Raw genomic sequence first — 16,016 nt, 5'->3', positions numbered from 1 at the left:
CCCTGTGCCAGAATACTCACTAACCAATCATTGTCGCCCCGATTTAACCTTAACAGGGGGACAAGGCAGGGTTGTGCGCTGTCGCCTATGCTCTTCGCCCTAATTATCGAACCGCTCGCTCAGACGATGAGATCTCATGCAGCAATACACGGCTATAATACTAAAGATACTCAAAATAAGATTTCCCTATACACAGATGACATCCTCCTCTATGTAACAGAACCCCAGACTAGTATCCCAGCTATTCTTGATGTGATCAATTTGTTTGGTACCTTCTCGGGATACAGAATAAATTGGAACAAGAGTGAATGAATGCACATACGGTCGCAAAACAGCTCCTAGTTAGAACATCTCCCATTTAAGTTATCTTCAGAAAAATGTACCTACCTAGGAATTGTAGTTACCAAACAATACTCCTTACTATTTAAAGAGAATTTCCCCTCTCTGATACACTAACTCAAAGCAAACATACTATTTTGGAGAACCCTCCTAATTTCTCTGCTCAGAAGAATTAATGCCATTAAAATGGTCTTCCTCCCACAACTGCTCTACCTATATCAGAACATCCCAGTATTCATACCTAAATCCTTTCATAAACAACTGGACTCAATTATCAATCCTTTCATCTGGGATTATAAAACACACAGGATTGGTAAAAAACACCTCTGTAAATCCAAGATGGAAGGAGGATTGTCTCTCCCAAATTGTATATTTTATTACTGGGCCACTAACCTCCGCGTTGTTATGTTTCTGCTGGATGTCGCACATCCGGCATCCAGCTGGCTTACTATGGAGCGTGAGGAGTGTCACCCCTTCTCTATTGGCGCTGTGATTTTGTCGCCTGTCAATCTGGAGATGTCACTTTATTGTAACAATCCTATTATACATAGCACAGTCCGAATCTGGAAGCATATTAAAGTCCACTTTGAGCTTAGACCAATGTCATTTATGCTCCCTGTTGCCAGGAATCCCTCCTTTGCCCCTTCTAACCTTGATAACACCTTTGAGCGATGGGGAGAGCTGGGGATAAGTACCATAGGGGATTTATACATAGAAGGGACCTTTGCTTCCTTTGAGTTGTTGAGGGAAACTTATAATCTTCCGGGAAGTAATTTTTTCAGATACCTACAAATTAGAGACTACGTTAGAAAACACCTCGCAACATTTGGGAATGCTAAACCTTCCATGTTTGACGGATGCATAAAAATATGCCCCACCTTAGATAAACTGATATCGCGTCTATATGATGCTTTTCAATCTGTAAGCACACCTTCTACAGATGCCATCAAGGCAAAATGGGAGTAAGAACTAGGGACTGACATTTCTGTGGCAGACTGGGAAGAGAGCTTGGAGTATATCCACACATGCTCCATTAATTCCGGACATCGTCTCATACAATTCAAGGTATTACACAGATTACACTATTCCAAAACTAAACTGCATAGGATATTTCCTGATACATCCCCACATGTGATACATGTCAGGCTGTGCAGGGTACACTACTCCACTGCTTTGCCCTATGCTCCAGCTTGCATGGTTATTGGTGTGGAAATTTTGGGATCCTCTCTGAAGTTTTGGAGACTTCAATAGATCCAGACCCGCTTCTGATAATCCTGGGAGTATCTGAGTCCCTAAACGGATTAACCAACCCCCAAAAACAACTAATCTCGTACGGTCTCATTTCGGCAAAAAAACTAATCTTGTTGTTTTGGAAAAGGAGGGAAGCGCACTCTACCAAATTATGGCTCAGTGAATTGGCAAACACTGTACACTTAGAAAGAATTAGATATATTCTGAACAATAAATTATCAACATTTGATCAAATCTGGCAGCCTTTCCTCTCCTACTTGGACGAGTCGGCGCTGTGAATTTGTACTTATTAACGCACTCTCAACTGTAATATTTTAATCTACCTTTGGGCAGCATGTGCTGGCCCTGCCACCCGAGCAGTTGGGGGCACATCTTCCCTCTTTCTTTCTACGTGTCCTTGTTTTGTATGTCGTGTTTTGTATTATTTGTTTTATACCCAGGGCTCTGGGTCTTGTTGTTCCTGAATGCTCTGTTATGTTTAGATAATAATTGTATACCTGTCTTGTATACCTGTACACCATTCTTGTGTGTGTTTAATCAAAAATATTTGAAACATAAAGAAGGCCAGTTTTATTGCTTCTTTAATCAGGACAACCGTTTTCAGCTGTGCTAACATAATTGCAAAATGGTTTTCTAATGATTAATTAGCCTTTTAAATTATAAACTTGGATTAGCTAACACAACGTGCCATTGGAACACAGGAGTGATGGTTGCTGAAAATGGGCCTCTGTATGCCTATGTAGATATTCCATAAAAAAATCAGCCGTTTCCAGCTACAATAGTAATTTACAACATTAACAATGTACTACTTTTGTAAGACAGTAAATAGCCTAATGTTAAGGCTATCTTACAAACTAATGTAACAGTATTTACTCAACCTTAAAATGAGTAACACATCCATGGCCACATTTTGAGTTTACTGTAACAATACATGTCTTATGAAAGTGTGCATGTTCAGAGTCACAGGACTGTGGAGATCTTCACAATTGCTATAATAATCTGCACAGAATCTCAAACGGCATTGATCACTTGTACCATGTAATCTCAACTAACTGCAATCCAGGTCATTTGGTTGTGCTATTAGATCAAGCACAGTGATAACACATTAAGTTGCTGTGTAAATAAACAAAAGATCTGACATCTTGTTCCCATTTGAACTTTGATGTCCTTTTAGATAGTTGAAAGCATAGTGATAACATATTGGGAATTCAACAAACTTGTGGCTGTCTTTTTGAGTGGGGGAAAATAGGTTAGAATCTCATTGATCAACGTATCTACCAAATATTACCCAGTTCTCCACGTTGAAATGACATGGTGTGCCCAGTGAGTTGTACTCGTGTCATCAATTATTCATGCTCTTGGTGACTCACCAATCCTCGCCTGTCCTGGAAGCTGCCCTAAACGCCAGTGACACACCATCAATGGCCTCGCCTCCCCCATCTCCGACTGTATTTCTCCGTGATGGATGAGCGATAAGGCAGACAGGGGACTGTAAACAAAGGGTGGATGGGTTTCCACACACACACACACACACACACACACACACACACACACACACACACACACACACACACACACACACACACACACACACACACACACACACACACACACACACACACACACACACACACACACACACACACACACACACACACACACACACACACACACACACACACACACACACACACACACATTTCACAGCAGGCTCTGAAGTGGGGAATGTCAATCAGGTAGTCTAATTCACGACTGGGCCATTCAGTTGAGCTCATCTGGCTGTGAGACTGTCGTCCCTGAGAATGTACAGTGGCAAGAAAAAGTATGTGAACCCTTTGGAAATACCTGGATTTCTGCATAAATTGGTCATACAATTTGATCTGATCTTCATCTAGGTCACAACAATAGAGAAACAGTTTGCTTAAACTAATAGCACACAAACAATGATACGTTTTCATGTCTTTATTGAACACGCCATGTAAACATTCACAGTGCAGGGTGGAACAAGTATGTGAACCCTTTGATTTAATAACTGGTTGACCCTCCTTTTAGCAGCAATAACCTCAACCAAACGTTTTCTGTAGTTGTGGATCAGACTTGCAAAACAGTCAGGAGGAATTTTGGACCATTCCTCTTTGTAAAACTGTTTAAATTCAGCAATATTTTTGGGATGTCTGTGAACTGCTCTCTTGACGTCATGCCACAGCATCTCAAATCGGGTTGAGGTCAGGACTCTGACTAGGCCACTCCAGAAGGCGTATTTCTTCTGTTGTTGATTTACTTCTGTGTTTTTTGTCGTTTTCCTGTTGCATCACCTAACTTTGGTTGAGCTTTAATTGGAGGACAATTACACCTCATAGTGTTGTGTGTTCCTTCCTTACAAACAACACAACTTTAGTTTCATCTGTCCACAGAATATTTTGCCAGTAGTGCTGTGGAACATCCAGGTGCACTTTTGCAAACTTCAGACGTGCAGCAATGGTTATTTTGGACAGCAGTGGCTTCTTCCGTGGTGTCCTCCCATGAACACCATTCTTGTTCAGCGTTTTATGCATCGTCGACTCGTCAACAGAGATGTTGGCATGTTCCAGAGATTTCTGTAAGTCTTGAGCTGACACTAGGATTCTTCTTAACCTCATTGAGGATTCTGCGCTGTGCTCTTGCAGTGATCTTTACAGGGTTGGCCACTCCTAGGGAGAGTAGCAACAGTACTGAACGTTCTCCATTTCTAGAATTAGTCTTACCGTGGACTGATGAACATCAAGGCTTTTAGAGATACTTTTGTAACCTTTTCCAGCTTTATGCAAGTCAACAAGTTTTAATCTTGTGTCTTCTGAGCTCTCTTTTGTTAGAGGCATGGTTCACATCAGGCAATGCTGCTTGTGAATAGCAAACTCAAATTTTGTGAGGGTTTTTTATAGGGCAAGGCAGCTCTAACCAACATCACCAATCTCTTCTCACTGATTGGACTCCAGGTTTGTTGACTCCTGACTCAAATTAGCTTTTGGAGAAGTCATTAGCCTAGGGGTTCACATACTTTTTCCAACCTACACTGTGAATGTTTAAATGATGTATTCAATAAAGACAAGAGAAATACAATAATTTGTGTTATTAATTTAAGCACACTGTTTGTCTATTGTTGTGACCTAGATGAAGATCAGATCAAATTTAATGACCAATTTATGCAGAAAAACAGGTAATTCCAAAGGGTTCACATACTTTTTCTTGCCACTGTATGTCACTTTAGTGACGAGGACCTGAGGAGTGACAAGAACAAGTTAATATGTATTGAGAGCACAGGCAGGGTGGAGAGACAGGGTTTGCCGTGCTGCCATAGTGTGGTGGTTTGACTTGTGCTCTGGTGATAGGTCTATACTTGAGTTTTTTATGCAACATTCTACAGTTTTTACTTCTTTCTCATGGCTTTCTTGGCTCAGATAGCATGGTGTCTCCTTATCCTTACCCTTTACCCCCATCATAACCTCTCTCTGTCAAGACTGCATGTGCCCTCCAATTTTAATCATAAATATATCCGAAGGGCAAGTATGATGACACACCTAGCTAGCGTGTGCACATTATTTTTTACCTGTTGTGTTCGCATGGCTTCCAGAATGGATTTGATTGATTTCTCGAGGCCATCAATGCTAAAAGGGAGATGGAGACAGCTGGATGGAGACCTTCCAGAAATGCCTATCAAATCACTCTGGGTGTTCTTATTGCAAACAAGCTTGTCTGTCTTACGATATGTGACCTTATGGCTCCATCTTTTTTCTTTTTTTGGATACGTTTTTGGAACTTGTGTGCATGTTTGTGTGTGCATGTTTGTGTGTGCATGTTTGTGTGTGCATTTTTGTGTGTGCATTTTTCTCAAAATCTGCTGTTACATGATGCAAAGTAAAGCTTCACCAAATAAGGAGGAGAGGAGAGGAGAGGAGAGGAGAGGGATATGAATGATGGTTCAGCGGGTCTGGCCTGCCAGCCCAGTGCTCTCTGTCGCTCTGTTTGGGTTAGATCAACAGCACAGAACCACTGCTGTGAGGTCCGTCAATCATACAACACATTAATAAGATATAATCAGATTCAGAATCACCTTTATTTACCAAGTACAATTACACATATCCAGAATTTGCCTTAGTGAGAAAGTGCTGCCAGCAATAGAAAATATATAAAAACAATAAAGACACATAGACATCATAAAGAATATACAATATTGGAACAGTAAACATAAAACATACAACTCTGAAGTATAGGCTGATTACAGTGAGAATATACAATTTACTGAGGGGATATACAAATGCATACTGTATATACAAAGGTATGTGGACACACATTCAAATTAGTGGATTCTGTTGCTGACAGGTGTTTAAAATTCTAGCACACAGCCATGCAATCTCCATACACAAACATTGGCCATAGAATGGCCTTACTGAAGAGCTCAGCAACTTTAGACTTGGCACCGTCATAGGATGCTATCTTTCCAACAAGTCAGTTGGTCAAATTTCTGCCCTGCTAGAGCTGCCCCGGTCAACTGTAAGTGCTGTTATTGTGAAGTGGAAACATCTAGGAGCAACAACGGCTCAGCCGTGAAGTGGTAGGCCACACAAGCTCACAGAACGGGAACACCGAGTGCGGAAGCATGTAGCTTCACTCTGTTCTTGGTTGCAACACTCACTTCCCGAGTTCCAAACTGCCTCTGGAAGCAACGTCAGCACAAGAACTGTTCGTCGGGTGCTTCATGAAATGTGTTTCCATGGCTGAGCATCTGCATACAAGCCTAAGATCACCATGCGCAATGCCAAGCATCGTCTGGAGTGGTTTAAAGCTCGCCGCAATTGGACTGTGGCGCAGTGGAAACGCATTCTCTGGAGTGATGAGTCACACTTCACAATCTGGCAGTTTGACGGACGAATCTGGGTTTGCCAGGAGCATGCTACCTGCCCGAATGCATAGTGCCAACTGTAAAGTTTGGTGGAAGATGAATAATGGTCTGGGGCTGTTTTTCAAGGCTCGGGCTAGACCCCTTAGTTCCAGTGAAGGGAAATCTTAATGCTACAGCATACAATCACATTCTAGATTATTCTGTGCTTTCAATAGTTTGGGGAAGGCCCTTACTTGTTTCAGCATGATAATGCCCCCATGCACAAAGCGAGGTCCATACAGAAATGGTTTGTCGAGATCAGAGTGGAAGAACTTGACGGGGCTGCAGAGAGCCCTGACCTCAACTCCATCGAACACCTTTTGGGATGAATTGGAACACCAACTGCGAGCCCGGCTTAATCGCCAGACATTAGTGCCCGACCTCACTAGTGCTCTTGTGGCTGGCTGAATGGTAGCAAATGCTGGTTACAACGTCTAGTGGAAAGCCTTCCCAGAAGAGTGGAGGCTGTTATAGCAGCAAAGGGGGAACCAACTCCATATTAATGCCCATGATTTTGGAATGAGATGTTCGAAGAGCAGGTGTCCACATATTGTTGGTCATGTAGTGTATCTAAAAGGCTTGATTCTGCAGACATACTGTACATGAGGCATTGTTCGTTCAGATAGGAGGGAAAGGCCAGTGCCAGTTGCGCACTGCAACATCACCCACCTTACAATCTGAGCGGAGGCAGACAACATTTTCAAACTATTTAAACATCACCCACCTTACAATCTGAGCGGAGGCAGACGACATTTTCAAACTATTTAAACATCGCCCACCTTACAATCTGAGTGGAGGCAGACAACATTTTCAAATTATTTAAACATCACCCACTTTACAATCTGAGTGGAGGCAGACAACATTTTCAAACTATTTAAACATCACCCACTTTACAATCTGAGCGGAGGCAGACAACATTTTCAAACTATTTAAACATCACCCACCTTACAATCTGAGCGGAGGCAGACAACATTTTCAAACTATTTAAACATCACCCACCTTACAATCTGAGCGGAGGCAGACAACATTTTCAAACTATTTAAACATCACCCACCTTACAATCTGAGCGGAGGCAGACAACATTTTCAAACTATTTAAACATCACCCACCTTACAATCTGAGCGGAGGCAGACAACATTTTCAAACTATTTAAACATCACCCACCTTACAATCTGAGCGGAGGCAGACAACATTTTCAAACTATTTAAACATCACCCACCTTACAATCTGAGCGGAGGCAGACAACATTTTCAAACTATTTAAACATCACCCACTTTACAATCTGAGTGGAGGCAGACAACATTTTCAAACTATTTAAACATCACCCACCTTACAATCTGAGCGGAGGCAGACAACATTTTCAAACTATTTAAACATCACCCACCTTACAATCTGAGCGGAGGCAGACAACATTTTCAAACTATTTAAACATCAACTTAATTGTTTAAAACCTGGATAATTTTGTTGTCATTTTATGAGGTATGTCTCACCTTGTTCCAACCGTAGGAATGTTAAAGGGATTGTTTCATAAAGACTTCCTCATATGCCATTGAAACCAGTATTTATCTTATGTTCTGAACTTTCTTTGATATCCAGCAGCCAAAGACACACTCCTAGTCCTATTAACAACCCACGCTTGTTGTTGCATCTTTAGATCTTCCCTCTTTCTACATTTCTGAAGTATATTTTCATCGCTGTCATTAAAAAACACTCAGATTTGCGGTGCACTTTTGACAACAGTGTTTTCCAGCTCATTGTATTTTGGGACATTATATCCTACTGCCATGTGCACATTGCTGCACTTTTAATGCAAAGAAACAGCTTAATAGTTTATCAACATGTAAGCTAGACATTCTTATCTGTTGCATCAGCCTACTTGGTTTTAAAATATTTGTTTTATGTACAGGGATTGTATTAATTTGGGATCTATCGCGTTCCACAACTGTCCCAGAGTATTTTTGGAATATTTAATTTAATAGAATAAGTCAACTTTTGTACTATTGGGAATATTAGATTGACATAGTGGATTGGCTAGTGCTTTTTCTGTTCGTTACACATCTTTTGTTGGTTGACGAAAAGTAAATGTGGACAGTTCTTCTAACATCTTCAACATGCCCCTCTGAATTCAATAAGAAGGAAATCAAATGTGAGTGAGAGGTGCTTCGGATCGCGACGTATTGCAGCCGGGAGAAGGGAATTCTAATTATTATATTCAGCCCAAAGGGCACAATGGCCAAAGTGGCCGTAAGGCATTCATTTTTTTAGCAGGCATTATGGCCGTCGATCCTGCCGGGAAATTAGAGTCCTGTACTTATGACTTAGGGGTTAGAAGCTGTTCTCGGTCTCGTCATCGTCGGTGATCAGGCCTACCACCGGCATGTCATCAGCAAACTTAATGATGGTGTTGGAGTCGTGGGCAGCCACTATATAAGCAGAGGGAGGGATGCTGCTGTGGTGAATATATACAGTGCATATACAGTGTTTTGTGGATGTGTACATAGTGCAACGTAGCACACTGGTACTGGCATACTGTAGGCAGAACACTGATACAAAGGGTTGATAGGTAACCTGAATAGCTGCATTATGTCCCACAAACTTGCCATAGGCACAGCATAGCTTGTTCGCCATTTTTAGCTTGAATTATTAATGCATAGTGCACACAAGTTAATTAATTTGATACATTTTTGGGGTTAACTATGGCAGATATTGTCTGTAAAAAGCCCAGAGATTGGATGCTTGCATGCATGCATGCGTGTGTGTAAGGGAATGAGGACTAGCTTCCAAAAGAGGGTGTGGCCTCACCCCTGGCTAACCCTAGCTCTAACTGCTTCCACACCCTTTACCACTGCTGCCAGACCACTATAAAGTAACCCCTATGTCTCCTTCTTACCTCTTCCTGTTCCCTCTGTCAAACAGAAGCAAGACGTTCTCAACCAAGTAAGCCACACCCACTGCTGGGGGTCTGCATGATCTGTGGTTTCTGTGTATACATGTACGCTACAGACTGCATGTAACATGTAACATACTTAACCTTGTATCATCAGAGGCACCAAGGCAAAGGTCAAAGGTCAGGGGTCAGAAACCTGTGGTTTCAGTGTCTAACACTACAGAATGCATGTAGTATACAGCACATAACCTTATCCCATCAGACACTTATAGCATGCTGTACTACAGTACTCATAATGCTCTCCCACAGTCAGAGGTCAAAGGGGTCAGGTGAAGTGCTTCAGTTTGCCAGCTATGTGTCTTTGTGACGCTCAATTTACCAACATGTATCAACAGTGTTTCCATAACAGAGGAATGTTGATGTGCCGTTTCTTTCTCTTTCTTTTTCATTCGTTTTTCAACCGCAAGACTAATGTCACTGATCACTGTCTGAAAGCCAGTTCAGACAACCTCATGTTGTTTCTGTAAAGGTATCTGCCCTGAGTAATCTCTGTCAATTATTTTACTCTGTCTGCTTGCTGATAAAGTGAGTCAGGATTGTTTCTGTGTACTGTCTGTATGCCTTTTACGTTTGAAGGTTTATACTAATATTACACTTTTAAAGGCTTAAAACCACAGCCTTCGCACACCACCCTGTCTGAAAACCATGAAATCAACTGATTTATGTTTTCTCCAAATTGGCCATTTCCAGTCTCCTTCAATCCGTAAAGCTTTTTTCAAAAAAGGCCCAAAGCGATAAGTGTTATCATCATGCTCTGTCTGTGCTGTAGAGAGATGATTGAATACGACATACTTATCTAAAACACAATACTGCAGACCATCAATAGAACTTCCAGCATACAGGCAAACAACTTTTCTAAAGGATTCATTCCTTTTATATACTGAAACAGATTATTTCTACTGCAGAAGTATGTGGTTTACAACACTTCACAGGTGTTGCCTTCCCACATAAACAAATTAGGGACATATGATGATAGCCTTTTACTCAATGTCACCATTGTGTACTTTTTTGCTGCCCAGACTCTGTTGTTTACAATATTTATATCCAAGGTATCTGACTCTTCTTTTTCTCTATCTCTCCATCCATCTGTGTGAGCAGCCCATAGACTATGAGGGTTTCCAGCTCTTCATGACCACATACCTGGAGAACGACATCCCTGAGGAGCTGTGTCAGCACCTGTTCACCTCCTTCAAGAGCAAGACAGGGGGCTGCTCTCCTGAGGTGCCCCGTGCTGGAGCAGGACTGCTGGGTGAGTAGTGGCCTCCTTCAACCTGGTGGTGATTTACTCTGGCTGGGACTGGTGAAAACCTGGGTTGTGTTCAGTAGGGTTTATTTTTATTTTTTGTGTTATTGGAGAAGTTCAGGTAATACCTTCCCGTTCCAAATTGTTTCTCAATGTTTTCTCCCCACTGAACATGACCCTGGTAGATATCAACAGTGTCTTTCCTGGCCCTCAAAAGTTTTTGGGATGGAATTAGGCTAAATCATTGGTGTACTATTGTATGCATCTCCCAAATTAGATTCCCTCGCAGGTTAATCCTTGTCTCAGGGAGAGTGTCCCTCGCTACAGATTGTTGTCAAGGGATTTAGTTGTAGTCTGCACTCACAAATTCCTCAAAACACTTTCCACAAAAACAGACAATGCAAACACTGCTGCTTTACTTGCCATGGCAGATCCCTCAAGAACACACACACGCACACATGTTCATGTACCATTTGATTGAACTGTTTAAGCGTAAAGTGGTGCTGGAGTGGCCACAAACAATGACAGCTATGGAGTGGTTTAGGTTCATTACTTCCACTGTACCTGGACAGCTTGTAAACTGTGTGTCCTCCTCCACCATATGGGTTTATATGTGGTCTCTATCAGCCTGCCTGGCTGTCCCTCACTGCTGAACAGGTGAACACTAGGGGACAGAGAGTAATCTAACCCCTCTCCAAATGGAAAGATGGAGGGATTTGCATGCGAGCCCACCCAACCATCTGAGATGGAGAGACAGAGCAATAGAGAGAGGGGGGAGAGGTGGTGTTACTCCTGAGCCTCTTCATTTGATCAGATGTGGAGAAGAAGAAAAAGGACACAGCCTACACTGCCATCTGGTGTTTGATCTCTCTACTAACCTCCATGGGTGTGCAGAAATGAGAGGATTAGATAGATAGATACACATTTACCCAGCTAGTGTCTGTCTCTCGCTGTCTCGCTGTCTCTCTGTCTCTGTCTCTGTCTCTGTCTCTGTCTCTCTGTCTCTCTCCTTTCCTCTCTTTCTCGCTCTCTCTCTTGCTCTCCCTCTGTCAGAGTCCCATCATGGTTTTATCATTCAGGACCAGAGAGGCTTGCGTTTCCTTGCCTGAATCAATCTCCCAGTCCCCAACAAAAAGAGACAGGGCGAAATAAGTATTTTTAGTGTGTTGTTGACATTATTATTCACTCCTCTGTCTTGATAGAAGGTCTCTTTTGTTGTGTGTTGGGCAGGCAGGGGCCACAGTTCTCTAATAGGTTGATATTCTGCTTTCCTCTCAGGGCAAAACAGACAATCTGCCTTTCTTTTATGAATTTCGTGACTTCCTGTCCTGTTCTTCCTTGCCTACAGCACCAGTAGAGGATTTTACTATACGGGCCAATAGGAACCTGCTTCATTAATGATCCTCATGACCCTAGCAATGCACTGGTTATAGGAATGTTTGTTGTTTGACTATAGACAAGGTCCCATAATTTGTCAATAGTCATTGAAGCACTAGTCCGCTCCTTTAGACTACTGCAACCTCTAATCTGCTTTGCCTTTTTATATAGCTTTCTCTTCTCTTTACAATGTCACCAGATACATTTTTACAGTATTTTATTATAGGGTTTTATTGAATTGGAAATGTTTTGAATTTTGCCTTGGCTATAAATATAATCCACCCTCATATTGCCAGACATTTCTATATATATATCTGACTCCTTCTCCTTCCCCTTTAACACAGCCTATATCACACTCCATCTGTTTCCCATTTAACACAGCATATATCGCATTCCTTCTCCTTCCCCTTTAAAAACCGCTTAGCGCACGGATCTTGTTCATGGGATCTAAATCGACAACATCCGGTGAAGCTGGAGCGAGACAAATTCAAATGACAAAATTGTAATATTAAACATTCATGAACATACAGTGCCTTGCAAAAGTATTCGGCCCCCTTGAACTTTGCGACCTTTTGCCACATTTCAGGCTTCAAACATAAAGATATAAAGCTGTATTTTTTTGTGAAGAATCAACAAGAAGTGGGACACAATCATGAAGTGGAACGAAATTTATTGGATATTTCAAACTTTTTTAACAAATCAAAAACTGAAAAATTGGGCGTGCAAAATTATTCAGCCCCTTTACTTTCAGTGCAGCAAACTCTCTCCAGAAGTTCAGTGAGGATCTCTGAATGATCCAATGTTGACCTAAATGACTAATGATGACAAATACAATCCACTTGTGTGTAATCACATCTCCGTATAAATGCACCTGCACTGTGATAGTCTCAGAGGTCCGTTAAAAGCACAGAGCGCATCATGAAGAACAAGGAACACACCAGGCAGGTCCGAGATACTGTTGTGAAGAAGTTTAAAGCCGGATTTGGATACAAAAAGATTTCCCAAGCTTTAAACATCCCAAGGAGCACTGTGCAAGCGATAATATTGAAATGGAAGGAGTATCAGACCACTGCAAATCTACCAAGACCTGGCCGCCCCTCTAAACTTTTAGCTCATACAAGGAGAAGACTGATCAGAGATGCAGCCAAGAGGCCCATGATCACTCTGGATGAACTGAAGAGATCTACAGCTGAGGTGGGAGACTCTGTCCATAGGACAACAATGAATCGTATATGCACAAATCTGGCCTTTATGGAAGAGTGGCAAGAAGAAAGACATTTCGTAAAGATATCCATAAAAAGTGTTGTTTAAAGTTTGCCACAATTCACCTGGGAGACACACCAAACATGTGGAAAAAGGTGCTCTGGTCAGATGAAACCAAAATTGAACTTTTTGGCAACAACGCAAAACGTTATGTTTGGCGTAAAAGCAACACAGCTCATCACCCTGACGACACCATACCCACTATCAAACATGGTGGTGGCAGCATCATGGTTTGGGCCTGCTTTTCTTCAGCAGGGACAGGGAAGATGGTTAAAATTGATGGGAAGATGGATGGAGCCAAATACAGGACCATTCTGGAAGAAAACCTGATGGAATCTGCAAAAGACCTGAGACTGGGACAGAGATTTGTCTTCCAACAAGACAATGATCCAAAACATAAAGCAAAATCTACAATGGAATGGTTCAAAAATAAACATATCCAGGTGTTAGAATGGCCAAGTCAAAGTCCAGACCTGAATCCAATCGAGAATCTGTGGAAAGAACTGAAAACTGCTGTTCACAAATGCTCTCCATCCAACCTCACTGAGCTCGAGCTGTTTTGCAAGGAGGAATGGGAAAAAATGTCAGTCTCTCGATGTGCAAAACTGATAGAGACATACCCCAAGTGACTTACAGCTGTAATCGCAGCAAAAGGTGACGCTACAAAGTATTAACTTAAGGGGGCTGAATAATTTTGCACGCCCAATTTTTCAGTTTTTGATTTGTTAAAAAGTTTGAAATATCCAATAAATGTTGTTCCACTTCATGATTGTGTCCCTCTTGTTGTTGATTCTTCACAAAAAATACAGTTTTATATCTTTATGTTTGAAGCCTGAAATGTGGCAAAAGGTCGCAAAGTTCAAGTGGGCCGAATACTTTCGCAAGGCACTGTACAAGTGCCCTACATCATTTAAAAGCTTAACTTCTTGTTAATCCAATCGCGTTGTCAGATTTCAAAAAGGCTTTAGGGTGAAAGCTTACCATGCGAATTTCTGAGGACAGCGCCCCGCATACAAAAGCATTATAAACATTTTACAAACCAACAGAGGCCTCACAAAAGTCAGAAATAGCGATAAAATAAATCACTTACCTTTGAAGATCTTCCTTTGTTTGCAATCCCAAGGGTCCCAGCTACACAACAACTGGTTGTTTTGTTAGATAAAGTCCTTCTTTATATCCCAAAAAAGTCAGTTTAGTTGTCGCGTTTGATTCAGTAAACCACCCGTTCCACTAGTTCAACATGCGTACAAAGGAATCCCAAAAGTTACCAATAATCTTAGTCCAAACAAGTCAAACAACATTTCCATTCAATCCTCAGGTACCCTAATAAGTCGATAAATGATCAAATTTCAGACAAAATGTAGTATGTTCAATACCGGAGAGAATAACGAGTCAGAATGAGAGCCACCTTGAAAAACTACAACTGCTAATTTATTTTTCAGAAAACAAGGCTGAAACCCTTTCTAAAGACTGCTGACATCTAGTGGAAGCCATAGGAACTGCAATCTGGAAGCTATTTATTTGTATATCCCATAAACAAGCATTGTAATGAACATTGAGCTAAAAAAAAACTTCTGGATGGATTTTCCTCGGGTTTTCACCTGCAATATCAGGTCTGTTATACTCACAGACATTATTTTTAACAGTTTTAGAAACTTCAGAGTGTTTTCTATCCAATGCTACACTCCTACTGCTTCCCCTTTAACACAGCCTATATCACACTCCTTCTCCTTCCCCTTTAACACAGCCTATATCACACTCCTTCTGCTTCCCATTTAACACAGCCTATATCAGACTCCTTTTCCTTCCCCTTTAACACAGCCTATATCACACTCCTTCTGTTTCCCCTTTAACACAGCCTATATCACACTCCTTTTCCTTCCCCTTTAACACAGCCTATATCACACTCCTTCTGTTTCCCCTTTAACACAGCCTATATCACACTCCTTCTGCTTCCCATTTAACAAAGCCTATATCAGACTCCTTTTCCTTCCCCTTTAACACAGCCTATATCACACTCCTTCTGTTTCCCCTTTAACACAGCCTATATCACACTCCTTCTGCTTCCCCTTTAACACAGCCTATATCACACTCCTTCTCCTTCTCCTTTAACACAGCCTATATCAGACTCCTTTTCCTTCCCCTTTAACACAGCCTATATCACATTCCTTTCTCTCCCTTCCTCTATTTCACATCCTCTCACTTTCTCTGTCTTGCTTTTCTTGCCCTGATGTGTCTGCAGAGCCACGTTCCATTGATGCAGGCATCTCTATACAGACTGAAGTGGCCTGTGCCCCCATAACAGGTACCACTGCAGGACAACAGGGCAATGTTTAGATAACCCTACTAAGACTCATGGTCCAGCTACTGTCTGTCAACAGTGTTTGACTGCTGTTATAAAGTGACTTGTGATCTGTGTTTTGGAACAGGTGACATGATAGTAGTCTGTACCATGGCTCAGTGGAATTTAATTTGTTGTAAACTGTTGTTTTGTGTGTGTGGAGTGTATCTCACCTGACCTTTCTTGTTTCATCTGTACCATCCTTGTTATTGTTGTGAAAAATTGACAAAAAATGTCCCGTTTTTGGTTGTTGTGAAATGCTGAAACTTTTTCTATTTGTCATTTTGAATATCTCTTCATGACCCATGGTTGGAAAGTGAGGTATCTTTACTTTGTG

General features: G+C 41.6%; 1 protein-coding gene across 2 annotated transcripts in view; it reads left to right on the top strand.

Annotated features, from left to right (window-relative positions):
- Positions 1 to 16,016, top strand: part of LOC135519328 (diacylglycerol kinase beta) — a 166,679-nt gene that overhangs the window by 51,880 nt on the left and 98,783 nt on the right. The window contains exons 4-5 of one of the 2 annotated variants that reach the window (XM_064944504.1): positions 10,554 to 10,704; positions 15,581 to 15,643. In XM_064944504.1, coding sequence (XP_064800576.1) covers positions 10,554 to 10,704; positions 15,581 to 15,643 — 214 coding nt within the window. The remainder of the gene's footprint in view (positions 1 to 10,553; positions 10,705 to 15,580; positions 15,644 to 16,016) is intronic. The other variant, XM_064944505.1, reaches the window with a different exon arrangement.

This window comes from Oncorhynchus masou, chromosome 29 (genome assembly GCF_036934945.1).
Source record: "Oncorhynchus masou masou isolate Uvic2021 chromosome 29, UVic_Omas_1.1, whole genome shotgun sequence".
In the NCBI taxonomy this organism is placed as follows: domain Eukaryota; kingdom Metazoa; phylum Chordata; class Actinopteri; order Salmoniformes; family Salmonidae; genus Oncorhynchus; species Oncorhynchus masou.
The sequence above is the reverse complement of the archived record's forward strand: the minus strand, read 5'-3'. Positions and strand labels throughout refer to the sequence as shown.